At 40.1% G+C, this 27,409-nt stretch overlaps 1 protein-coding gene across 1 annotated transcript; it reads right to left on the minus strand.

Annotated features, from left to right (window-relative positions):
• Window positions 1-391: 391 nt before the first annotated feature.
• Window positions 392-25,898, minus strand: kiz (kizuna centrosomal protein). The gene is given in 17 exon segments (XM_039786267.1): window positions 392-702; window positions 1,625-1,671; window positions 8,611-8,680; window positions 9,460-9,490; window positions 9,492-9,556; window positions 10,870-10,932; window positions 13,170-13,326; window positions 15,354-15,504; window positions 16,697-16,861; window positions 17,603-17,722; window positions 20,681-20,942; window positions 21,026-21,635; window positions 23,071-23,145; window positions 24,318-24,480; window positions 24,990-25,052; window positions 25,661-25,874; window positions 25,877-25,898. Coding segments are annotated over 17 exon segments (2,382 nt in total). The 3' UTR covers window positions 392-598.
• Between the last annotated feature and the right edge of the window lie 1,511 nt (window positions 25,899-27,409).

Consider the following 27,409-nt stretch of genomic DNA (forward strand, 5'->3'; position numbering starts at 1 on the left):
ATTTTTGACATACATCTTTTGTTTTGTTTCTGTAGCCTGAGCACAATTATTAAAGAAGCAGCTGGGAGAAATATGCGTTTATTGAAGGTTCTAAATATTCTGAGTTTGTTAGCGCTGCAACACTTTGTGCCCTGGGAGATGGGCCTCTTCAGCAGGTTCACAGGTCGTGCAGCAGCGTGCAGAGTGGCCATTGTGCTTTGTCATTTCACAGGTGACTCACATCACTACACTCGAGCATGCTGGAGGTAGAGCACTCGGAGATGCTTGCGGCATTCAAAATGCATGATTTTCAGCCTAGTGCAAACAAATCGCTTTAAAAGATCAGTTTAATCTATTTCGAGCTGTTATTATGAGCGGGGAGAGTTGTTCAGATAAAGAGACTGAAGCAGGGTTAACATCAGAGTGTTGGACAACTCTTCACATACTTTACCCAGCATGAGAGCTGTCAACTTTATTTGTTTTTACGATACAGTGTGCATATGATTTACAATGCAGACCACTAAAATAATGGTCAGGGGGGTGAATTACTGTGAGCCAAACCGCCTGAAATTTTCAGCGATATAATGTAGTGCATTTAAAAAATATCTGCAGGGAAATATCAGTCACAGAAGTCATCAATGTCAGCGTTGTTTGTGTTGAAGGGTTGAGGACGTAAGGCTGCTTCAATCTCTGAGTAGCTGTCATCTGATTCCCCCCAGAGAGCTATACAAAAAGGTAAAGAAAGATCACATTATCAGAGCAAAATGTTTACGCTTCCATGCTTCAAATGAGGTGTAACCTTTTACACAGTCTCCATAATTTCTGTATCCATGAAAGCATTGAAGTTAAAGTGTACCATGAGTTTGACTGCACAATAAAAATCTTAAACTTCTACCTTTTATACAGTCTAATATGTGTTAAATCTATGTCTTGGTCACTAATAATCTCGAAGTGATCTGATCACAGCTGTACAAATCTAAATACATTTGAAAGCGTAGCAACCAAAAGTACATACATTGGGCTCCAACTTCTCAAGCGATATTCAGAGGTCTGTATTCTTTACTTACTTAGCAGCTGAGGTCTAAATACACTGATGTGCTGTGTGTGTCAATTTAGTCTATAGAGCAGTGAAATGAAAGTTGCTACTTAAGAAGAACTGAGCTGCAACCTGAGACCAGTGGCCAACTGCAATCTGTCTCTGCTGGAACTAGACATCTGGATAAAAAAAAAAATCATTTATATCATAGCAAAGAACCTTGTCTGGCCGCTCCCCATTAGAATCAACAATGATCTTTCATTGCATTATCTAGAGCGGTTGTTTAAGGTTTGATCAGTGATGTAAGTAGTAGTCCTAAAGTAGTTCTAAAATAGAACTGTTTAAGTTATGTATTTGGTGATTTAGGTAGTGTTTGCTGACAAATTACATCTAAGCTTTCAGTAACCTGGATTTGTCTTCAAGGTCATTTTTTTCTTCCATTTACACATCCTCAAAAAGGCATAGCTGCATTTACAGAGCAATTTAATCAAACAGTTGGTGTTCTTCCGAGGCTCAACACTTACAAAATGCTCATGCATGTGAACGCATGAACCTGTAATTAACCTTTTTCTGATGCATGCAATTAAAATGGACTTTGTCAATACTCACCTTTGGACTGTAGAGTAGAATGAGCCTTTGAGTTAGTAGTCTCTTTCCTGGAAACACAAAGACAGCTATTAGTCTTGTAAAGTTATTGCCTTAAGCATTGAAAAAGAGCTGCTGTTTTACACCCAAAAAAATTTTTTAAAAGAGGAAAAAAACAAGAAAAAGGCAGGTAGACAGTGCAGCACAGGGAACTTCCTTGACTCCTGTTCTAATTGTGCCAAAGGACTTCCACAAGGCCTTCTTTATTCAAAAATAGTCCAAAGACAGGGTTGCCAGGTTCCCATAGCTCTGGTGATATGGCTATGTAAATGTGTGACCTCCGAAAAGGCTTTGATCTACCTCAATGCATATGCAATAAGGCCCCCCCCGTTCCACTTTTAAAGGCCTCCTTTTTCATTTACATCATCACAGCGTCTATTCAAAACCCCACAATATAGCCTCATCTTCTCCCAAGTTAGCATACATATCTATATGGCTTATTTGTTTGGATCTTCTATATCAGAGCTGTTTTGGCACTTTTCTTGGAAATAGGAAGAAGAAGAAAAAAAAATGGTGTGGTGTGTTTCTCCATCTGTATCAATTCACACTCATGACCTCGTTGATTGTCATCCTCTCAATCACCCTCATCACCTCATCTCTCCGTCCACTAAGTCCTGGCACATGTGACTGTACGTTGAGTATAAGGACCAAATGACTCTGGCTGCGTTCCAATTGCTATCTTCTAAACTATACAGTATATTTCTGCTTTGCACCACTCAAGGCAGAAAAAAGATGCAACACCCATTCCTAACTGTGAGCAGATTGCTTGGTGCTGAAAGCAATATACCATACATCCAGTATAAACATTTGAATATAACCTTTATATTCATATGCTGATAGGACTTCCTACAGGACATCTGGATGATTCTTGCATCTGTTCATACATCATGTTGAACCTCAGGCACTTATAATGCTCACAAATCAAAGCAGAGGCTGAGTAAGAAAAGCGGTGCCAAAAAAAGGAAAATAAATCAAAGACACAATAACAGACAATCAGCCTCTGCGTGCAAACTGAAGGTACACTGCATATGACGGAGTTGTGTTGCTGAAATAGAGGGTTTTTGTTTGCCAAAATGTGTATTTTAGTAAATGTATAATCAAATCCTTTGGTGAATGGAGCCTATTTTGAGACCAAAATTATGGTAGGTACTGTTTTTGGTTTGCAATATCTCCTGGTTATGTTTAGGAACAGCAAATGCAAGCGTTTTTACTTGACAGAAACATTTCCGACTAACCAAATTAGCCTGACAGACGGCCATGTACAAAACAATTTCAATCAAAGAAAATAATATCATAGCCAAGTACTTGTTTGTGACACAGGATATATGAATCTTTAACATGCACGTTTTTGGAAGGTAACAAAATTTAAAATCTTTAGTCAAAATTATAGCACAGCAGTTACGATATGTTGACAGAGTTTGGAACAGGCTAGGGGTGGATAGTAAGGTGAGGACTATATATGTGTCTACCTTAAAAAAAGGCATCCTCCTGCTATCCACATTCAGCTTTTTAAACTGAATAAGAGATAAAGTACAGATCCTGAAGCACAACTAAACCACAAGGACAAAACTGCATCCATTTACAACTGTTAGGCAACAGATCTCCAACAGACCCTGCAGCAGCAAAAATACAGCAATAATCTATACGATTACTTCCTCTCCTTTGCCACAATAATAGCTGATACGGAGAGTAAATTGGGCTTTTCTTTTCTTGAACTTCCCCCCGGGGATGGGAATGGTCTATCAGCTGTTCCACTTCAGTGAGGGACAGGACTGATTTCAAGACAGGGCTATTACCATAGAGAGCCCAGACTGTATCTGACCCCACCAATCTAATATTCCGTTTCCATAAACATTTATGCCAGTTCATCTTCTGCTGAGTTTCCCTTAATTGAGGCAATGATCTGAATATGTAAGACTGGGCTGGCCAGTGTTTTACAAGCTCTGGTAGACAGAGGTGAATGTAATGTGTATAATGATGCAAATTACAGCTATTGTAATGTCCTCTTTTTTCCAATGCCTCGCTCATTCTCTTTGTATGGCCTTTACAATTCATATTGTTGTTTATCTTAAACAGATTTTGTGTCTGCTATGCTGAGTCCACGACAACCTTTAAAATTGTAGGATGGTTTTCAGACACATGACACAATTGGAGCTTGATGTCAGTAGATCAACTTAATCAAACCTCTGTCTTTTTTATCAATTTACACCACACTGGTTTTCTATGAGCTGCGTTAACACTTCTGAATTTACATTTTTACATACATTTTCAAATCAGGTTTTAAAAAGACAAGGTATGCAGGCTAGTAATGCATTGGTATACAATGTGCAAATACCAATTACATTAATAAAAAATAGGACAATCATTTTACCCCATATCTCAGGCACATTATGTGCACAAAAGGATGGAATTTGTGCCATTGCTTAGAAATAGTGACAAAGTGATTTTTCTTTAAGAATAACCCAATGATTATTCAACTGGCACTCTGATGGAAGTTTAAAGTCATTTTGAGCCTATTCTCTTCATTGGTAGATCCGGTTTAGCACTCCATTTTTGTTATTTGTGACATTTTGCTTTGTTTGCCCCTGAGAGAAGCATCCTGATTCTGCTTTACCAAATCTTTTGCAATATGTTTCAATATCTCTACTGTGAAAGAAATAAACAAAAACTACTACAAATTTCTGACAAATACAAATGTGGTCAGTTAGATTACCATTTTAAATTGTGCCAAGACAGACCTGTTCAGCTCAAACATGTTGTACAAAACATGTGTAATGTACTACAGTTAAAGCAGTAGCTAAAGCAGCAGAGACTGAAATTACACATTTGAACTAGGTTTATCTAATGTCCATTTTATAAGAATGCGTCCAGTGTTAGTAGTATGATTAATAGTATATATTGACAAAAATAGCACATGCATGGACAAAGACACTTTCATATAGAACATACCGCTCTTTCAAACTGCAGTCTAAAGTAATTGCAAGACTAGGATGTGTTTCTTGGAGTCACTGAAGACAGATTTGGGAATGTGAGGACAGACAAGAGCAAATAATGCTTACCAAGCATTTAATGCTGCCTTGCACACACAGATAGCGAGGAAAACTGCTTTTATTTACACCCTGGCTTTTTTTAAGCTCCTGCCACCCACACACAAATGCTAATAGCACAATAGCACTTTTGCGCAGCGGTGCTTGTCTAAAGGTAAAGGGAGACCCATCACCTCATCATTCCCATCAACTCCTACTCCCATCCCAGGTATGACCCCGCAGAAACATTGTTTAGGCTCCGTTTAGATGTACTCTAACAGGCCTGAATGGTAGCAGGATATAGCGCTCAGTGGGGGCAAACAGTGAGAGGCAACTGTGAGTGCACCGTGAGTGGGCACTCTCTAACAAGTGAGTGCTCTCTGCTGGCAATGAGTAAGTACTGCAACTCAGAGGAAGAGGTATTGGGGCCAATGATTTCAACACAGCGCCGCTCTCCTCCTGACTGGTGGCAGTCTAGTGGAGACGGCCAATGCAAGGGATGGCTTTGTGCACCATAGCCTATGTGAGGGTAAACTCATTTTTACTGGCTTGTCCAACACGCACACACACACAGTATACAAGTATGATCAAACACGTCAATGCACATACACGCTTGCTCACATAATATCACAGCAGGACTAAACATCACACTGAGGGTCATGACACAAGATGGCCACCCTCTTTACTATTGAATGTGTTGTTGACATCATTTACACTAATAACTAACAAAACACCAGACGTTACAGCCTGATAAGTTACCACATATTTCAAAACTGAACACTATGTCCATGTTTTGCCTTTATCAGCCTACGAACAGCTTAAGAGTAAATAAGTCCAAAAACTAAATTGAATTAACATTAAAATACAACAAAGCACACAAAAGTGTTTTATAGGGTAATCAGGCATTCGTTACTGGTTTGAAGTAGGCTATGTAGGACAGTGACCTCCTCTGGTTGGAGCCTCTAAATGCTGCCTTCCTCTAGAGTCACTGTCTTGTTTGTCCTGTTTGGGCCTGGTTGTAATCTTATTCTTTGGTCTAAACTCAACTAATACATTGTCAAATGTAAAAAAATAAATCTACAAAATGAATCTACTGCTGATTCATTATTATATTGTCTGTTAAATTGTGTACATGTGTTTCCCTTCATTCACTGTCTGATTTTTAGAACAGCACTACATCTTTCACTACCTCTTTGTCCATTACTGCCTCTCTGTCTCCCTCTATCTTCCGCTCTCTCCTTCTACGTCCCCTCCCCTTTAGTCCTTTCTCTCAGCTCATGTCCCTCTCACCCTTCTATCCCTCCTCCCAGTGAGCTGTCAGAGATCCACACAGAGAGAGAGAGAGAGAGAGAGAGAGAGAGAGAGAGAGAGAGAGAGAGAGAGAGAGAGATTCTGATTTTGACATTCTGAGTGATTTGAGGTCGAATGCTTGAGCACATCCTGTTGTCCAAGGCAAAGCTGTAAACCACTAATTGTTGAGTCAAGGTTTTTGTCAAGCAGGCACTAGGCACAACAATCATCACATCGGCTGATGGCTGGAGGATTTTGTTTTGTGTGTGTGTCTGTGCACATGTGTTCAAGCTTTTTTTTAGGATCTAAGATGGGGAAAAGGGGGATGAAAAGGTATGAAAAACTAAAATAAAAATAAGAAAGGAGTGGCATCTGAAATGCCTACAGTAGAAAGGAGCACAATGATTCTTTACACGAGAGGAAGCAGTGGCATGCACTCACATACAAAGGGGAACAAGTGGTCTTTACATGGAATGCAGCTGCTTATTAAGACTCACTCCTTCGTGCATTATTCCTTTCATCCTCACTCAACCACAAAGTGATTTTACTTTGCCACTCACAAAGACAGCAAAAGATTTCTAATGGACAAATCAGTCGCTTCCCCACGAGTTATAATACAATAAACAGCACATTCTATAAAAGTATCTGACTGAAAAACACTGTGTGGGAGAGAGCGAGAGAGAGCGAGAGAAAGAGAGAGAGAGAGAGAGAGAGAGAGAGAGAGAGAGAAAAAAAGAATATGAAAGACCTCAATTCTCTCCAACGCCATAATAGTGAAATGAGCACATATAAATGTGTTAAGAGTATCTCTTTGCATCTTGTATAGACTGCATGTATTTAATCTGTAAAGCTTATTAAGGCCCTAGTCATTGCTATGCAAAGCAGCACCCAGTGCTTTTCTCTCGCTTTTCAGCCAAGTGCAGTGTTTGGCCAATAGGACTGGCCCCCCGCCTCTCATTCTGCATTCATAACATGCAACATTTGCACAATGTATCTCTCAAAGGCCCTGAATAGAAGGCCTTAATACTCATGTAAACAACTGCAAACCAATTACTTAATGAATCGGGCGCACACATAATAAGGAGCCTCACAAAGGGCTATAAATGCATTTTTTGCACCAAAGCCTCTGCTTTAAACTACAATCCCTCTGCTGTAGTCTAGGCTTAACTAGCAAATCATAATTATTGTCTAAGACAACAGAGAGGAAGCCATTTTTGTATTTTGAGTCCAGCTCCATCCTCCTTTTGATGTCACTCATCAGCTCGCTGACAAAATAAAGCAAATAATTAACAAGTAGGACAGAGAGGAGGGGGAGTGGAAAAAACAGGAAGACTGAGAGAAAGAGGGGCAAATAGATGAAGAAAGGGCAAGAGCGCGAAAGAGAGACACACAGAGAAAGGAGAGAAGCAGGGCAAGCATGCTGCAGTGTTATGCTTCTGCTTAAGTGCAGGGCTTCCAGACCACTTGTGGAAGCAATAAAGCACAAGAAGTGACTGTGGTAAGTGGAATGCTTAAATCTAGCGTCCAGGAGAAGCAAAGAAAAGACAGGGAAAATCATATGACCAAAAAAAATGGATTATGCGTCATGGTGACTGGTAGCTCTGGGTGCTGCTTCCTTCCTAACCCTAGTGAGATTACAGTGCCAGGCATGCATAACTACCCATTTCTCTAATTTTGCTTATGTACACAACTTGTGTCTCATTAATGACCATGTCATTCTCTGTGTCATAAAAACATTTTCTGCAAATTTTGTTTAATCACATATATTGCGGGCATCCCATGCACATTCATGATGGGAGGACAGGCACCATCTGAGAGGGTCTGGACCCGAAATTGGCTCATGTTTATTAAAGAGGGTGGTCACTGGGGCTGGCAGTGGCAGACATCAGCAGCTATGAGGACCACAATAGAGCCAGCCCATTAGGCCCTTCCCTGGGCTAATAGGCAGACTGGGAGAGCCTGTTTGCCAGGCCAGGGAGATACAGACTTCAGCCCTTGTGTCAGCGTGGTGCCCAGTAATCACATGAAATCAGAGAAGATTATTCCTCATAACGTTTACCCAGACATTACTACAGCCCAAATAGGTTTGCAGTGAAGAGGTGCTCTGAGGACCCGACATGCAATTGCAGATTTGATGAAGTCGTGTTGATATTCAAATGTAACTGTGATGGTGTTAGCTTCCACCAAGCTATTTATCATTAGATCTTTTTTCCAACCCACTTAGGGCTCTGATTTGAGCAGCCTAAATGCCTTTCATGGGTGAAAAGGGAAAGGACATTTGTCCTTGTCAACACTCGAGTCTCCTTCCAAAAAGGTTGTCCCTGATTCTCTTCTTGACATGATCTGTTTGCCTTCTGACAACAAGCCTGAAGACAGTGAGATTATGACTCCAATTTATTTTTGTGGTGCGCCGTTTTGTTTTTGATTTCTAAAACCTTGCTGAACCCAGCAAACAGTGAGTGAGAGGGGCTTTAGGGGCCTTTTGTCTTTGTAAGCGAGTTAATGGGTGGCGCCCCCTTGATCTTATGGAAATGAACAGGGAATTATGAGAGCGGCCATGCAAATGTACATCAACCACTTTGGTATCTGGTGGCCCATTTCCTGTGGCCCGTTGAATAATAACAATGTTCTTACCGAAGGTAAGGGTCTTGATGTGAGGAGCGTTTGGCCCTCCCCAGGTCCTCTTCATGGCCATGATTTATTCCTTAAAAGAGCAAACAGTGCCAGATAAAACCATTTGATTTGGACATCTCATCACAAGCTAAGCTACAATGCATATTAATATAGAAATATACATATATGTATAATGAGCTATTAGTCTAGGTTTTCTCAACCTAACCTAATTTTTAGTAATCATAGACTTCAACATATAATATAAATATCAGATTCTCACATAACTGTAAGCCCAAACAGCAAGGTTGAGATACCCAGTCTTAGCCTCTCATAAGCCTTATATATATATATATATATATATATATATATATTAGGGCTGGGCGATAGGGAGGAAATCAAATATCACGATATTTTTGACCAAATACCTCGATATCGATACCGCAACGATATTGTAGTGTTGACTATTGGTGCTTTCACAAAATATTTACACAATGAGATTTTTGATAAATAATCATCAGTAATGTGAATATAATGACTAAATCGGGAAAGGCAAATAATAGAACAGCTAGAACATTCTGATAAGTTAAGGAAATGACATCACTTTACTGTAATGCAGCCTTTAAAACCAGGAAAAGACAACACTTATGCCATGTTATGATATTACGATATCCAAAATCTAAGACGATATCTAGTCTCATATCGATACATTGCCCAGCTCTTATATATATATATATATATATATATATATATATATATATAAAAATGAAATATGGTCTTTCTATGTGTTGTGAGAACATATGGCCATTGTTGACCAATGGTTAGGCTCCCGTTGTTCGCTACTTGCCTGGTAGAGTGGACTGCATCTCTTACCTGAGAGGCCATCGTCCTCCCTCTCCTCCTCCCTCTTCAGAACTCCCTAGCCTTTCCTGCATGGCTGATTGTTTAAGTAACTGATATGCTTTTGTCTCTGCACACACACACACACACACACACACACACACACACACACACACACACACACACACACACACACACACACACACACACACACACACACACACACACACACACACACACACACACACACACACACACAAATATTTGCTTAAAACCCAGGTTTCCAACTTTCAGAGGTTTCTGTGTTTGATGAGACAACACGCTTCAGTAACTGAGTCTTTTGGTCTCACAGCTGAACAGAGTGGGTGAAAACACTGTGCTCAATCAGCTAAGCTGTTGATTCTAGCCTACAGTATGTAAGCAACAGTTTCCATGAGACAGCAATCAGCATCTCACATTATCGACCAGCAAGGCAATGATTGATATTCTGTTTTAAAAACACTCATAATTACTTTCCAGCACACTCAATCGGGTATCATATTGGAGAGGAGCTAAGACACTGCACTGGCAAAAAACAGAGCAGAAAAATGGGCTGTTGTCTAAATGATAAAACATGCATACCAAATCAAATGATGGAGGAAAAGTGTGATCTCGTATGACCGAGTCCGATTATTTTACTTGGTTTCAAAAGTTAATCATGTTCTAAAAACCATATGATATTTACACTGATATTTCACTACAGCCCTTTATACAGACATTGCTTTTACATGAAGTAAAAAAAAATGTGTCTTGGCAATTACTATCATTGTGACATTGATGTTGCTCACCACAGAAACCCCTTCCTTGCAAAATCTTGTGTCATGTTTTTTTTGTTTCTTTTTGCTTTTTGCTGGTGATGGCTCTTTTGATTAAGTGTAGCTATTGGAAACTGGACTCACTTTGCTTGCTGTGCACCTTAGGGATGCAGACACATGAAACACCCGTAGGAAGTCTGATAGCCAAGGGTAATATAGGATTGCTTTACATTTCAGAGGTGCGGCTAAGGGATGGGCACACCAACTGCTTCCAGGATGCCTTCACATCTAGTATTTTTCAAGTCCAGCCTTTCCAAAGCATTGTTGAGAAGATAATGAGAGCCGATGACAGATCTCTTGCGCTTCCCACCCTGGCATCCTGACAATTAAAGCAGCCACATTATGTCGGGCCAGCGAATTATCAATTTTGCCAGAATGCCTCAGACCAGGATGAAAACATAGCTAGTGTTTTTCTCGGACATAATTAGAGAGAACTAGCACAGCTCTTCAGGTGGGACTTTGACCCTGGATTCACCTTGATCATCCTGCCTCAGCTATTGCGTTAAAGAGCCCATTATTCATTGCAGTGGGAAGAAAACAAACCACAACATAATGTGTGAATGCTGGGGCACCGGCGATGCCTTTTTACCTCTAATAGGAACACTTTCCATAGGGCTTTCGTCCTGGCTGTCCTCTTCAGTACTTTGTAGTTCTGTAAGAAAGGGAAGCGCATAGTGAGAAGCAGTTGCAGGGAGGAAGGGAGTCTAGGGATAAAAATGGGAATGGGGGGGGTCTTTCTTTAGCTCTGAATAGAAGCCTGCAGGAAAACTGGGTTGTGAGGGATTAATAAAAAAAAGCTCTATGGTGAAATTGATTTCTTTCATAAAAGCAAAGTTTTAGTTCTCTGCAGAGTTGGTTTGCAAAAAAATATATATTAGCAGTTTACATCTGTTCCTGTTAATGGTCTTGTTTTATATTACTGTGCAAAGGCAGACTTATCTCAGTGTGGAATGTTTTGGACATTTGTTGGAATCTACTGGCAACTGTAACAAAACTCTTGCTGAGGGGAGAGTTTTTGATTGTTAGAAAATGCAACCATTCCTCCATATCAAATAGCCAAAACCCCAGCATTCAAATACTGTAGTCTAATTAGAATATCCCATTATGCCTATTTTAATACTAGTAATTAGGGCTGAGTGATTTTTGAAATAATCTAATTGCGATTTTTTTCAAAAATATTGCGATTGCGATTTTTTCAAAAATATTGCGACTGCGATTTAATATGCGATTATTCTTTATGCTCTTTGTCTTCTGTATTATTCAACAAAGACAAGCAATACAACATTGTATAGTATGAACAACACAAGATTAGATAGATTAAACAAACAGCTAGCCGCTACCTACATAATGTAGTTGTGGGTCTGTTTTATTATGTTTTGTTATTTGCAAAAAAAAGAAAAAAAAAGAAATGCATATACAGTAAAACTGCAATAATGGTAGATGTCACCTAGGGCTGAACGATTTTGGAAAATAATCTAAGTGCGATTTGTTTTCACCAATATTGCGATGGCGATTTAATATGCGATTATTTTTTAAGCTCCCTGTCTTCTGTATTATTCAACAAAGACAAGCAGTAAATAATTGTATAGTATGAACAACACAAGATTAGATAGATTAAACAAACTGTTCTTTCCTGGAGGCCAGGCCTGGATGTGATGATGAAATTAGGGGATGCATGAATTTATATGACATCTTTTATTTAACTACTTCAATCACATAGTATATTGAGCACTGACCAAACCTGGTGTAAACATTCATATGAAAGTCAGAAACAAATCACACAAACTAAAGTGCAGATTGCAGAAATACAAAAACAAATATGTGGCTTTACCACACTTAGTAGTATTTAGATTATTTAATTATTATTTACTGTAATAAACATATGTAAACATGTGGATTGCACTTTTTAAACACTGTCTTTGAATTTTACTAGACAGTTAAATAAGTAAAAATATAGTATATACAGTATATACAATGGTGTATTTTTTATTTTTTTTTACAGCACACACAGAGGAGCTGCCGCCAGCCCCTCCCTCTCATGAAGTTGCGTGTCGTGTGCATGACAGCGTCAATGTTGCACTTGCTCAGAGAGGCTATCGTTACGTTTGTAGTAGCATGCTGCTGCTGGTCTTGTCGTGGGATTACTGTACTAATAAAATCGTTGAAACAACGCAGACACGCTGCTGTGAAAGCTCCCCGAACATCATTTATCAGAGTCTGGTTGTTACCCCTCTCCCCAGCCAGACTGATGTCATAAAGTGGCGTATGTATGACACGCAAATCGTATGCCGTTTTGGTGCGTTATCAAGACGCATAATCGCTTTTTAGCGTGTTTATCAACGGCGTTTGGACGCCATTGACCTACATTCCGTGTGAATTTTTCGCCGTAGTGAGTAGTATGAAAGGACGTAAGTAAAACACAGGATTTTCACCCAGGAGAGCCGGGTTCGTGTCCCACGTGTGGGAAAGTGTTAGGAAAGTGCTGTGTATGTTTACGCAAAGTCATGATGCCATGTTGCCCCAGCAGTCTCCTCCGCTCCATATCTTTATAATGGAGGTAGCTAACTGGAGCTAACCGCTAATCAGAGCTAATGGTTGCTAACCGTGCCTGTAGCCTCGAGCCAGAATAAAACCTTTCATTTCATTAAAATGTCTGTAAAAGTTTTAAACTACAACTCAGAGTTGCTTGAATGACAGAAATCTGCTCATGATACGGCGTAGCGTTAGCGTGCTAAGTTGATGCTTTCTCTGCGGAGTGCAGACTGATTTACTCTTGCAAGTCACGTGACCAAATCGCAGCCTTTGCGATTAGGAAATCGCATTTTAACATATTGCGATATTATTGCAAATGCAATTAACAGTTAAGCCCTACTAGTACTCTTCAGTAACCTTGGATCTGTTGCTTCCGGACCGGCCTGGCGGGCTTCACATCACTGTCAGCCAGGAGAGAAGGAGGACCACATGAAGAAGACAAGTCACTCTCGTCCTCTGCTGAGGGGCACTCCCCACTGGACCGGGACACAAGTGTCCTCAGCAGCACTTTGGCCTGTGAGCAGCACAAATTAAAACCACACTCTTAATTGTTCTCATTTTGTGAAGAAAAAGTAAAAAACCCCCCAAAAAGGAACCTTTTTTTTTTTTTTTGGGTTTAAACAAAGGGAGAGCTGTTGTAGTTATAAAAACAAAAAAAAAAAAAAAAAAAAACTCCTCTTCTTTAACAAAAAGATTATTTATGACACACTTTCCTGCTCTCAATCACACTTTTTTCTTCCTCTCCCTCTCTCTTCTCATCCATGAGATTAGAGAAGCGCCTAAAGAATGCAATCACCCTGGCGTTAATGTGCAACACGTTCCAGATATCTCCCCTCTTGGCTGAGAAAATTGAGACAAACTGCTCTCTTCCTCCCTCTCCAGCTCTTTTTTTTCTTTTTTTCTTTTTTTTTTATCTCTGGTGGAGATGAGGATACACAATTAAGAGGAGCTGTTCCGGGAGATGAGGAGCAGGGAGATGCCACACACCGATTTCCTTTCTCTCCCTTTTCCCTCCCCCGTATCAAATCCTGCCATCATCATCTCTCTTTTGTGATCAAAGACTGCCTCTCAGCCTCAGATAGCCATTTGCAACTTTTAATGAGCACTAATAGGGAGGGGATGATCAGGAGGATTTTGACAGTGACAAACTTTAAGTACATTTTAAGTTGTTATCAATAAGTCGCAGTGAAGATTGACAATGTACATGCTTTCATTTTCTTCGAGGGGAAGAGAGGCAAACACATGCCAATCTGAGCTTGGCACTTGGTATTTGATGTTGCTGCACAACAAAAAAACTGTCTTGATCCTTGTCCCCGATATCTGTCTTTGTTCTTTTTTTAGATTTAGTCAAATGTACTGGGGTTGAGGGCTCTCGCAGACCCACTGCATTTTAAATATCAATGAATGCAACTGTTAGCACTTGAATATTCAAAGGGCCTCTTTGAGTGTGTGCATGCGAGCTGCATGCTCCCATTTGTTGGAGTAGCCAGGCTGTGTGGCATTACGTGAATGGAAATTTCTGTTTGCTCTTGTGTGAGGAGAGTAAGCTGTTGTATGAGAGGACACAGAGAGAGAGAGAGAGAGAGAGAGAGAGAGAGAGAGAGAGAGAGAGAGAGAGAGAGAGAGAAGGAAAAATAGAGGGAGGGAGAGAGAGAAATAGATGGAGTAGATGGAGTGAGAGAGATAAAGGGGGAGAAAGATTTTCACTCAGGCTTTTCCTCATGTACTTCGACACAATGATGTAGATGGCCGTGCCTCTCTTCCTTTTGTCAGTTCATATTTTCAAGAGGCTCTACAGTCTCCCTCTTTGCTTCTCTCATTGCGTCGGGGACACTGGAGCAAGATCTCTGAGCCACAAGAACCCCCACAAGATGAGTTTGCAAAAATGTTTATAAAAACCTGCATGTAGTACATATGATCATTCCTGCATATAGAATTGTACATTTTCTGATAAATCTCTTGACATTATCTTTGTGTTTAAAGTGATATTATTTGTTATGTGTTTCTTTGTTTAATTGAGCATAATCTGCACAAGGTCAATGAGAGGGAAATTTAAAATAATTTTGTTCGTTGTGGAGAAGATGCAAATGGCTCCCTCGTTCAATCGGACCCAGCTGATGGCTATACTTTTGGCTAATGCCAAATTAAAAGCAAGTGTTTCTCAGATGAATACGCCACATGAGATGAAAGAAGCCAAGCAGAGGCTGTAATTTGCGATTAGCGCATGGGTCAGGGTTTCCCTTCTGTCTAGGTCAACGTGTGGAGCAATCTGATGAGTCGGCAGCCAGGGCTTGGTTTCAAACACCAGACACAAAGAGGGCACTCAGTACAGACTACAGCGCTCTTCTAAAAAACAAAAAAACATGCTTAAGAAACAAAAACACTAGCCTTTTTGGAAAGAAGAAAAAAGAAGGCATTTTACTCCTGCAGTCATATGTGTGTGTTAATGTCTGCTTGCTTTTGAGAGTGGGTCTCGGTGAATGCAAGTGTGTGACCTCCTATTTGTGTGTGTAGTGGCAGTGTATGTGCCTCCAACGCTACCTGGTGGCTGTAGGCGGCATGGCGCTCCAGCAGCTGCGGCGTAAACAGCTGGACCAAGCGCTCAGTGCTGAGGACACGGCGCTCCTTCAGCAGAAGGGCGTGCTTGAACCAGCGATCCCACAGCCGAGCGGCATCAGGAGGGAGGCTGGTGCTGTGGTGAGGGTGGGGGGCGGTGGGAGAGAAAGAGAGGCTTTCTTATTTAATACACAGTGGGACATCTGTAAATAAGTCCCAACTGAACCTCCTTACAGTGACAGATTTTTTGATTGAAAATTGAGAAATCTTACAAGTTTGCCCATTAGGTGAAATTATAATTCATCTGTCACACTATTTCTTTCATGAAGCATTCTCAAAAGGCTGCTTGCTTGGCATCCATCCATCATAACACTTTAAAAGATAGAGATCATTCATTAATTCCAATTAACACTGAATAGACACAGACAGCAATGTAGCACCTTGAAAACTAGATAAAAAGGTCAAAGAGGCAATAGGCATCTCCACAGGAAAGAGAGGGACACTGCTCAATGTTTCTTGCTTCATGATTCTTTGGATTGAGTATATAGCAGAGAAGGTCTCAGTGAAATCAATAGAGTAGTGAAGCAGAGCATGGATTTGGCTCAGAGTATAACTACTCATTATCCAAAGGACTGGAAGTCACAGATAGGGCATTTTAATTTACTCATGACATTCACCCGTGCAGCGCGCAAGGTGACAGTAAAGATGACCTTTGCATTTGTGGACAAGGGAGACCGTATCGAATGGTAGCGTGCAATATCTCAGTAACTGTTGTAAGTGTGTGCCTTCTCCCTTACTATTTTGGCCAAAAAAATAAATAAATAATGCACACACAGGCAGCTATCCACTCTTTGTCTAAATAGTGGAATTCACTTTAACTGTAAGTCTGTTCTGTGTCTCTCTATGAAAAGAAAAGAACGGTCTATTGAACTCTGTAGCATTCAGAGCATTGATATCTGTGCTCTGAATGACACCATTATAGCACTTCTTGTTAGGGGAGTTGAAAAAGTCATTGTCTACAAAACACACACACTATATTGTATCATATAACAATTTTTTCCCCCGGCATCTCAAAAGTTGCAGTTTGTTACAAATATAACATAATGCAAATTTATGTTATGCAATATGAAAAAAGGCAACACTACCTGACTAGTACAGCTGTACACATATGATCAAACCTGATTATGCCATTGTGATTCTTTTTGCAATCCCACAATCATAAGTTTCATAAAGCTGAAAAATGCCCAGAAATAAATACAGAATAAAAAAAAAAAAACACTGGCATCATTCTTTGGTGTTGGATTCACAGAGAAACCAGGAGGCCTTACCTTATTTCATTAGGCTCAGTGCTGGACTGGTGAGCTCTCACTAGATCCTGTGGTAGCAGGCAGCCCTTTGCTGTGCTCCATGACAACCTCTGAAGCTCATGAAGGATGACTGCTCCACATGCTTCAAGGTCCTCGTCATTCAAGCCCGCTCCACCGTTACAAAGGCTGTCCAATATATAGAGAGCAGTCAGCTATTGCCATGGAGCCCTGGGCTCAGCCCATGGGTCAGGAGCACATGGAGTACATCCAACAGCTGCTAACACTTGACACACACACACACACACACACAAACAAACAAACAAACACACACACACACACACACACACACACACTACAAGTATGATCATACACATCAATGCACATACACACTTGCTCACATAATATCACAGCAAGACTAAACATGACACTAAGGGTCATGACATAAGATACTCTCTTTGCTATTGTGTTGTTGACATAATTTACACTAATGTTTGCATAGATGGGGATAAGTATCAACTGGGTTTAAAACGAGTGAGAAAGCTTTCATTTGCCAGACATGTATCCGTACTTTACAACAACAACTCCAATTATGGTAAATTAATCATGCTATGAAATATGAAAGGCTTATGAAAAAATAAGCCCAGCCTAATGAAACACATTCTCCATTCTCCATCTCCCTGACTCCCAATAACAATTCAACAGGGTGGTTACTATAACAATCCCATGTGTTTGAAAACCCCTCAGAAATAAAGACGTGTGCATGTTGGTGATGACACTTCATCTAAAGTGAGAGCCCTTGGCAGAAGGATAATATGTTTTCCTCGTCTGCACAAAACTGCTCCATGGCCGTTAAATAAATATACACAGCATTTAATTTAGACAGCGAGAGATAAGATTGCAAAGTCTGGGGAAAGAAAGAAGGTATACCTGATAATTCTATTGAGTTGTCTTCCATCAATTGCAGAATCCCCGTACACAATGGTCTGTTCACCATGAAGTCGTCCTTCGATGTTGTCCAGCAGATTAAAGAGTCCTTCCTGGGAGAGACTAAATACACATTACCCATTAATGCGGTGAAAGGAAATAAAAATAGAGGAGGCCATGTGATCGATAGGCCTGCAGCTGTTTGTACAAGAAAAAGAGAGAGAAAAAAAAAAAAACAGGATCCAATTTGATTCAAAAATCTGTGATGCATTTTTCCAGGCAATTTCCTTCAGGTACTCAAGGACCGCTGGAGGAATCTGATCATTAGAATGGTACTGCCACATAACAGGACTTCAACAATTGATAGGTTGCCACATGTAATGACAGGTTGTATGGGGAAAGCTTGTGAAACCGGGCATTTAAAACTAGAGCTTGTAGAATTCCCTGCCTACAGTTAAAGTGAAACAATAAACAGTTAAATGGCAAAATGAATAGGTAATAGGATTATAAAAATAAACAACTGGAAATATTAATAACTCTGTAACATCCCTACCACCATCTCACATTTAAAATGTCCACACAAAAAATGGGGGCCTCAAGATTATTTCTTTTGGTGAGAGATTTACACTTTAATCTGGTCCTGTGTGAGGCTGCAAACTGAGAAATGGATGCCTAATGCATGTGGATATTGGGAATCCATCTCTTTCTTGAGCATTAAGCTCTGGGTGGCCCTCATTGAATTCTCCCATGAAACCCCAAGCCGAGAGATCCTGAGCCCCCCGACATAAAAGGGGCCAAAAAGAATTTATGACAATCTGTAATGGGCTCCTGGGTTAGGGGTCAGCAAACAATTGCTCCCTCTTTTTTGCAGGTTGTTTCCTGGTAACATCCTGATTAAGCTGGTAGCTTGAATTATATCCATGACATTCTGTAGTGTGCAATCCGTCTGTGCTAAGTCCTCTTCAGTGTGGCTGAAGTAGCATAGGCAAAAGCTCTATCTTTTTTTTTTTTCCTTCTCTCCCTTATCGTCAGCGTGGGCCTTGAAATAGTCATCTTTCTCTTTCCACTTTATTTGTCAATGCTCTTCAAAAAGAGACCTTTAGAGAGGGAGAAAGTGAATTAGTTGTGTTTTTCTGCAAACCTCTCTCTCTCTCATTGTATTGTTGCCAGCTTTCATGTCAAGGTCTCCAACCTCACTTTAGATGCTGCTGTTGTTTGCATGTCGACATCATCAGGAGAGTATTGTAAGCTAGGAGGAAGAGGTCAGCCTCTCTGCAGCGATATTACTCTACAGAGTGTATAGTACTGGCTCCGGTGTGATTTACCACACGGAATGGTCTGACCGTTGAAAGGTAAGACGAATCTCACCGTGCTGGCACAGACAGAAAATATAACACACAAAGGAATAGAAAAATATACCACAAGTAAAACACGTTGCCGGACGGAATTTGGGATATGTCCCACCACACTGTGAGCACACAGTTAATAAAGTACTGTGTGATAATGTACAATAACTTTACTGAGACTAAACCAGAGAAGACAACTGAGGAAAAAAAAAAAAATATGACATTGCGAAACATTTACATTATTTTTAAGCCTGTACATTTTACATTCTACCTCTAGACTTGTATAAGATTTTTAAGAACTCAACTTAATATTGTATGGCATGCTGTCACCAATGAGGCAGCACCATCGTGCAGTTCAGGGAGGACATATTTCAGAGCAGGATACAGTGAGACCATTATGATGAGTCTCGAAGAAAAAACCTGGAGGATATTTCAGTCGTATACCCTCACTCACCCCAGCAATGCTGGAGGAGAAATATAATGGGATAATCTAATGAATTGCCCAGGCTTGTTTTTCCTGACTGTGAGCTGAATGGAGGGAGCAATATAAACTCTAACCTTAAGAGAGAGCGAGAGAGAAAGAGAGGGAGAGGATAGAGACTGGATGCTCTCTGAGCTTTACATCAAAGCCTCTGGTTTTCTCCTCATACACAGAAGCCCTCCGTGTTAACAATGAAAGCTGCAGCCCCCACCATCATCTCCCCGGCACAGGCTAACTGCAGTTCCTCTTGAGGTCACACTATAAACAGTATAGTCGACCACACACACACACAGTCGTGCACAAACAAACATGCTAAACTCTCAGAGAGAAAATGAAAGCCTCCATACTCCTTTTGATACATTTTTAGACAATTTTATAAAATACACTAGACAATGCTCAAAAATAATAGAAATGTGGTTGTTTTGAATAACATCATTGTGAGCATATGTGCAACTGGGTACTTAATCTAAAAAATAAAGCATCTACTATTAAATAAGTATAATGTACGTAACCCAAGAACGGGAACAATATAAAAATGTCCCTGAGACAGTCTGCATGGTGAAGAAGAAAAAAAATACACACCCAAAAAGTTTTTGTCTTTTTCTATTGTATATTATAGGGGAAATGCAGAGGCTCTGGGTTCCAACATTCACATGGGATTTTCTGTGGCTCTAACCCCATCCAAAATGATCCTTCAACTCAGAGGCCATCATCACGCTAAGGATTTGTGGCTGTAAGTGCTGTCCACATGCCCACCCTCCAGAACACTCTATGGTGCCACAAATTTCCTCCTCCACTGGGGACTTCCTGAGGTCTCTCAAGCAGAAAATTGCTCTGTTACAGCATTATCTTGGATTATGGCAATATTGTTGGTGACAGGTCCTGAGCTCTCCCTATAAGATGCATCACTGCCACTACTGCAGCTGCCGCTGAGCTACAGAGAGCATGGTGGCATTGACCGTGACTCCCACAATCCTCTTTGTCAGCCTCTGATGTGATGGTGGCAATGACCGTACGGTGTCTTCACCCGCTCCTATCATTAACAGCCCTCTGTGGTTCAGCATGGCTATGCAAAACATTCTCCTTTCTCAGTTTGCTTAGCCTTAAATCTTGGGTGAAAAATAAATACTGACTGCATTGTGCATTGTTTTAATTAGTGCAGTGCCATAAAGCATTTAAAATGTTAGTGTTTTTCTCCATTGACGCACTTAGAAAATTCCAGACAACAAAGTACAGAAGTCATACATACTGTACCTTTCCACGGCCACTGGAGCTGGAGCTAAGGATTCACAGTTTAAATGTGGTGTGTTCTTGGACCCATCAGAGTGGAGAGATGATTCAGGACTGTGCTGATTGTGATCATCACTCCCTCCAGAAGTGCCATTCCCCTCAGGTGCCACACCCTCTGGTAGATCCTCTTCCAGCTCAGATTGTGTCAGGGAAATGGACAGATCACTAGCACTGCTCTCCGACAACTGCACATCAGAGCTTGGTGTGCTGACACTCTCACATCTACCTGAATGTAAAACACAATAAAGATGTCAGCAAAGACAATAAAAAGATATTACATGGTAATAAGCGATGAATAGCATTACAAACCTGGAATATCTTGAGCTTCTTTTTCCAAAGTGGTTTGAGGCATGAAATGACTGTGACCTCTCTCTCCATTTTCCATTATGGGTGGCTGATGAGCCACCTCTCGGAAGTCAGTGTGTTCTGCAGGGGAATTCTTCATGAGTCTACTGCTGCTGGGAGACAGATTCTTCTCAGGCCCCGTCAAGGTCACCAGAGGTAAAGGTTCTTGTTCATCATCACTTCCAAAAGGCACATTGCCAGCTGCGCCTGTTAAGGCACGAACAGATGGGTGCACCGCCATCGTTCTTTCATGTTTGTCACTCAAATTACAGCCGTCAGGGGAATCGTTTGAGCCTGAAATGTCATCTGATAAATGTGCTCGGTTGCTGGCGGCATCCTCTCCGCCAACTCTGAAGTCCTTCAAAAGGCCACTTGGTAGACGTTCGCGGGAGTGCATGCTGCGATTGGGTGAACGATGCAATGCTTGGTGTGAGTGTACACTTGTGGTGCCAGCTTCAGCGTCAGACCCTCTGGAGGTCTGGCGGTCCATAAAAATTACCGCTGGTGGTTGTGTAAAATCCCTAGCTGGGTGAGAGAGGGAGCTGTCCCGGTGCCATCTATACACAGTTTCAACCTGCAAAAATGGGGGGTGGGGTCAATTAAGTATGTATAGCCTATTCGTTTTTTGGTAAAAAACTTTCCATTACCTCATAAAAACGGTATTTTTTGTCAAATACAATTCTTCAAAAGACTTTAAATGACTTGCTTAAGTTAAAGTTGAGTCAACTGCACTTTTAACCCATGTAAAGTCATGCGTTTTATTAATTTGCACTGCCCCCTTTCATAAATAAACTGAATTGAATAAGCCTATTTAGAAAGAAATTCAAGTACGCTAACTATCCCCTTTACACATTTGAATACGTGTAGCTTATTTGGGCCAAGGTCAGAATTCTTTTCACAACATCTTTCAGAAGAATCAGGATCAATGTTTTAACTTTTCATCTTATTAGAAATCCTTTAGACAAGTTATGATTCATGTCTGCAATGTCACCATGGGGTGGGGGGAAGAGTGAGGCAAAAAAGCCTCCCTCCAAACATAATAACAAAAAGCATGGCTTCTGTTTCTTTTCTGATAAGAGTCTTAAATACCAAACAGTTAGCTGCTTAATAACATTCACTGTAAACCATGCAGCCTGCCCAGCAGATCCACAAAGTAGGTAAAAAAAAAAAAAAAAAAGAGGAAAAGTTAATTTCTTGGCTGAGTGATTCCATCGGTAGCTGCAGGGCAAAGTAGAAAGTGTTCCACTAAAGTAGCAATTGATTCTTCTATCAATCTGCGGCACGCGTGTGCTCTTCCAAGGAATGTATTAAATATGAAAATCATATCCCGTTATCATCTGTCTCCAGCTTTCAGCCCGGTAAGCTTCCCTTAATGAATGCTGCAGCCTAAGGGACATGCACACTGCCAGCCAATGGCTTGTATGCATAATGGAGTGACGGTACCATTTTGCTCATTACAATATCGACAGGCTGACGGGGTTTTGCACACAGTTACAAGTGACTGCTCTAGACAGCATGCTCCAAGTTATTATGAGATGTCTTAGACATTTCATCTAAAAGAGCTTTAACTGCTTTAAGTGAAGGGAGAAAGCAGCTATGGACTTGAACTACATCGCTTGTACAGATGCACCAGCTAGGATTAGACACCTGTGCTATTACAGATACACAGTTTAAATGTAGACTCCTCTACAGATTTACCCAGCATAATGTCTACTTTCCTTTGTTATTCTAAACCTGAAAACATAGCTTAAAAGAACTGAGATTTGCATAAACCTTGTAAACATTTCAAAAAAGAAGGATCCAACATTAAAAAAAACAAGTACCATTTTTCAACCATAATAAATGGTCTAAAAACCCACACACACAAACACACACCAGGGGTCACACAATATAAAGTAGAAGATGTGACGTGTAAAGTACATGATGTACAAATATGTTACTTCCAAACACGAATGCTATTTTTTTTACTACACTAATGGTATACACTTTGTTGCAAATATTAGCATTACCTTTGCTATGCCGAGCTCCTTGTCTACATTCTTCTTTGCTTCCATAAATCTAGAAATCTTTTTGAAAAAGTCAGCCTGTAAGAGATGCAACGACATGAATTATACACAAGGATAAGAGTAAGATAAGAGCAGAAAAATAACAGAAAGATGATAGTCATAATATTTAACTGACAGGCAAACTGACACTTCATGCAAACACTAGGAATTGTCTGTTATAATGCTGTGATAGCGTTGTTGAATATTATCTGCATATAGTATGAAAACAGGAGGTATGAAAGCAAAAGTGACAACGTCAATCACAATGGGTTTTCTCAAATAAGGGTCATGCGTGTTGCTGCTGACATCCTTTAACATTTATCTGACCGGCCAGAGTAACTGCCTTAATCCCAACTGAAATAAAAAAAAGGGCACTTAGATTAGCTCAAAAATGTCAGACCTTTTCATCAAAACAATGGCAGTTTACAGAAGCAGACCATTTAAAAGACAGCTTTCATAATTTCTCGTTTATCTAGTCTTGTATTCGAATGTTTTGCACAACCAATATTAAAATACTAAGATTACACTAAAATTGTCATAAATGTATGAATCCCAGCACGTGTAACTTCACTTTACTCACTGTCCACTCCATGTTTTTCAATGCACCAAAAACATCAGAGTTAAACCAGAAAAATCAGGGTGACTTTATACAATGGAAACAGACAGCAACAGGACGACCAAAACAACAACAAACATGTAGGACTCATAAAACATCAAGAGGAAATAAACCAACTGCTTGAGGGGAGAGAATGACTAAACCTCTGGAGCACTTCAGAGTCTCTATATTGGGCAATTAACTCAGCGAGTCATAATTAGCCAATTTTGTTAATTTGATATTAAGCTGTCAAGCACTGTCGTTGAGTTTTAAGTGATAATCTGACTGGCTCATTGTTTTCTCCCTCGTTTATTTGTTTGTTGTGATGAATTGCACAGTTTGAGGGTTTACTATTGTCACATCAAGCAATTGCAATGAAATATTTCTACTCTGTGTTGAAATTACAGCACCTACAGTATGCTATAATATATAACTATATATTTCTCGAAACAATTATATTATTTCTGAGTTTATTGTCCAGTATATTTGGTATTACGTTTTTTTTTCAAACAGTATTCAAAAAATGAATAAATGATTATTCAATTTAAATAATAAAAGTGTGTGTGTGAGTGTGTGCATGTGTGTTTACGTGTGTGCGCATGCGCGCACTCTATACCTTTTGTTGTTGCAGGGGGCCATGGTCAGGACTATATTCCTTCATCCTAATTTCTATGCACTCCACATCTCTCAGAAGCTCAAGGTTTCTCATTTTTGCTCGTGCTTCCCTGTCACAGATTTCCTTGAGATAACTGCGCAGTTTGGAACACTTTATCTGTGAGCTGAAGGCAGTGGAGAACTATTATTCCAAAGAAATATTATCAAGGAGCATTGTCAAAAAATAAGAGCTAGACTTTTCACAAGAAAAGGTTAAGCACAATGTGTTTTAAATGTTAATCTTATTCTCAACTCTCGTATCAGCTGTTTTGATCTGGAATGTTAATATTCACAAGAATCAATTTACAGTGAAAACAGGCTGTTCAGCTTACATCCAAAGGGGTACTGCTTGTAACACACTTGTGGTGATAATATATTGTTGAACAAAAAATCAAATTAAGATTAACACAAATACAGTATGTAGGCCTATACTGCTTAAATATACATGGTGAATACTAAAACTAATCGTATATAAAATACCGACTTTTATATATATATATAAGCATTATATATAAATAAATAATGCAATATCTCATTTATCAAAAGTTGCATCTTTAATTTGAAAGTCCAGGTATAAGAACAAGGTATGGTAATCTCTTTTTGATATACAGTAATCTGTATAACGTTAACTTACATTCTATTATCAGATCTGGAGTAAGCAAACAGTTCCTTCTCCAGCTGCAGCCTCCGTTTCTCCCTGCACACACACAAGTCAGGGGAACTGTCACCCACACAGACCACTACAGCATCTCCGTGGTTTTGCTAGGATAATTAAGGGCTAATTATCAGCATATTAACGGTACTTATTTATTTACTCATTAACAACCTGTATGCTAATGTTGGTATGCGAATTAGCTACATAATGTCAGCTACATCCGTATGCTAATGTTGATAACGTTATAAGAATTAGCGAACTAACGTTAACGTTTTATAAAAAATAAACATGGCCATTAGCTAGCTAGCTTTCTTAATGTGAACTTTGGCTAATAGGCGGACGTTAACCTTTCACAGATACGTCAGGTTAGCCTTCCATTCATCTAACGTTACATGTAAGAGCAAGTGCAACATTACTGTTGTTAGCTGAAGGTAGCGCCTGAAGTAAATAGGCTAATGAACAAGCTAGGTATACGGCATCTACCCTGACTTGTCTGTTTAGCTAGCTAGCTAAGTAGCTAGTTAGCTAGCCTGTTGTCTCCCTGTGGCAAGCGGCAGGAGGAGGATACCCGGCGGGAAGCAGAAATCACAACTCGAGTCCGCGGTCTCCACTAGGCCGTGTCCCGTTAACCAAAAATAGGGAAACCATACCTTTTATGCATGTTTTGTTGAATCGATGTTATCTTTTCATAATACTGGTCCTCGCTGCGAGCCATGCTTGCCATTTTCATCCGCTTTGGCGCTACTGCAGAGCCGAGACGAGGAAGAGAACAAGAAGGGCTGCTGTTTACATTGGTTACCATGAACACCGCTTCCCAGAATACCCTGGTGATAAACACAGAGAGCACGTGGTGCGAGTATGTAGGCTACAGACGTTCTCCTCATCCATGGCTCCTGCTGTTACAGAAGTCGGGTAAGAACAAATAGTATTCCCCCCCAACAAACTCTTAATTATTTACTGAAACAGATAGCCCCCTTTTAGAAAGTGTAAAACTAAAGTTTCAACCGTCGTGTTTTGTTTACCAGAGTAAATTAAAATGATTTATAAATGATGCTTCCAGGATTAAATAGTTAATAAAACCCCACCTTTTGCTGACAAAAAAAATGTATGTTAACTGACTGGGTTAAATACCAGCCATTAAAAGACTTCCTTTGTCTACATTTGATAAGCTTCCCCCGATCAGATAGATTGATGTCTCATTTACCCAGATGGATGCTGTATCATCCCCTGATCTTGTCTTGCATTATCAAAGTTCATCACTGACAGTTCTCATAATGTCATGTTTTGACTGCAGCAGCATGCCATTTTGTCAACGCGACAACACTACACATCCTTGCTGGGATTCTGAAATTGACAGCCCCATCCAAATGCACACCCTAATCAAGCAATTTTCCCCAATTCCAGTCCCATCAAATTGCTCTTTAGCTGTTGAACTGGGGAGTTTTGTTGTCCTTTTCTAATGCTAATCTGCCCTATTCAGCATCTCTCTGTGAGGCTATTTGTTGTGAAATAAATCCCCTTGTTTGCCCCCTGCTTGTATAATTGATATTGTTGCCAGGCTTTTTGTTTGTGCTGTTGAGAGCTGAAAGGCGGTACTTTGGAGGTGATGAAGAAAATGGGACTTGCAACATTGCTGTTCCAGCTGAGCTCAGCTGAGGTTGATGCCAGTGATCAAAACTTTGTTGGATGTCATACCATGCATTCATGTTTATATTTTCAGCAGATTATGGTTCACAATATAGACACCATTTATAACCACCATTTACTCATGATGTTCTCCCCTACTTTGTGTATCAGGCAGAAACCTCCCCAAGATGTACTGACACCAAGTGAGATTGCATCAAAAGTAAAGACACTCAAGTTAAGGTAAATATATATTGGTGAGTATGATTTCAGGCCTCTTGCGTAGATAATGCATAGAAAAACTTCAGGGCTCGGAACTTCTCTTCTCTTTACTTGTTCTTATTTGCATGTTTCTTGAACAGCATTCATTTTAACTTTACAGTGAGTTATCTACAGTACAGTTCCTTCCTAGTTAGAAAAACGTATACAGCCCAAATGGTGCAAAACAAAAAACAGTTGTGTTAAGTGTTTATCAGTAAAAACAAAAAAGTGCCATGCATACATTTTTCAAATCTTACTGCATGAATAGCTGTATTGAAAATATTATTTTCCCTATTTGTAGTTTTACACAGTGTTTCTGCACTGTTTCTGCCTAATGCTCCCCATAAGACATACAATGTGTATGGCCATTGATATGCCCTAACAGAGGTCACAATTTGCATGAGAATGAACAGCTAGTAAATTAAATTGATATTCAGTGCACATCTCAGTTGAATCCTTCAGACCTTTGTTCCCTTGCCTGGCAGAGCCCATGTTCAGCCCCTAGCTAGTCAGAA

This window comes from Perca fluviatilis, chromosome 20 (genome assembly GCF_010015445.1).
Source record: "Perca fluviatilis chromosome 20, GENO_Pfluv_1.0, whole genome shotgun sequence".
Lineage (NCBI taxonomy): Eukaryota > Metazoa > Chordata > Actinopteri > Perciformes > Percidae > Perca > Perca fluviatilis.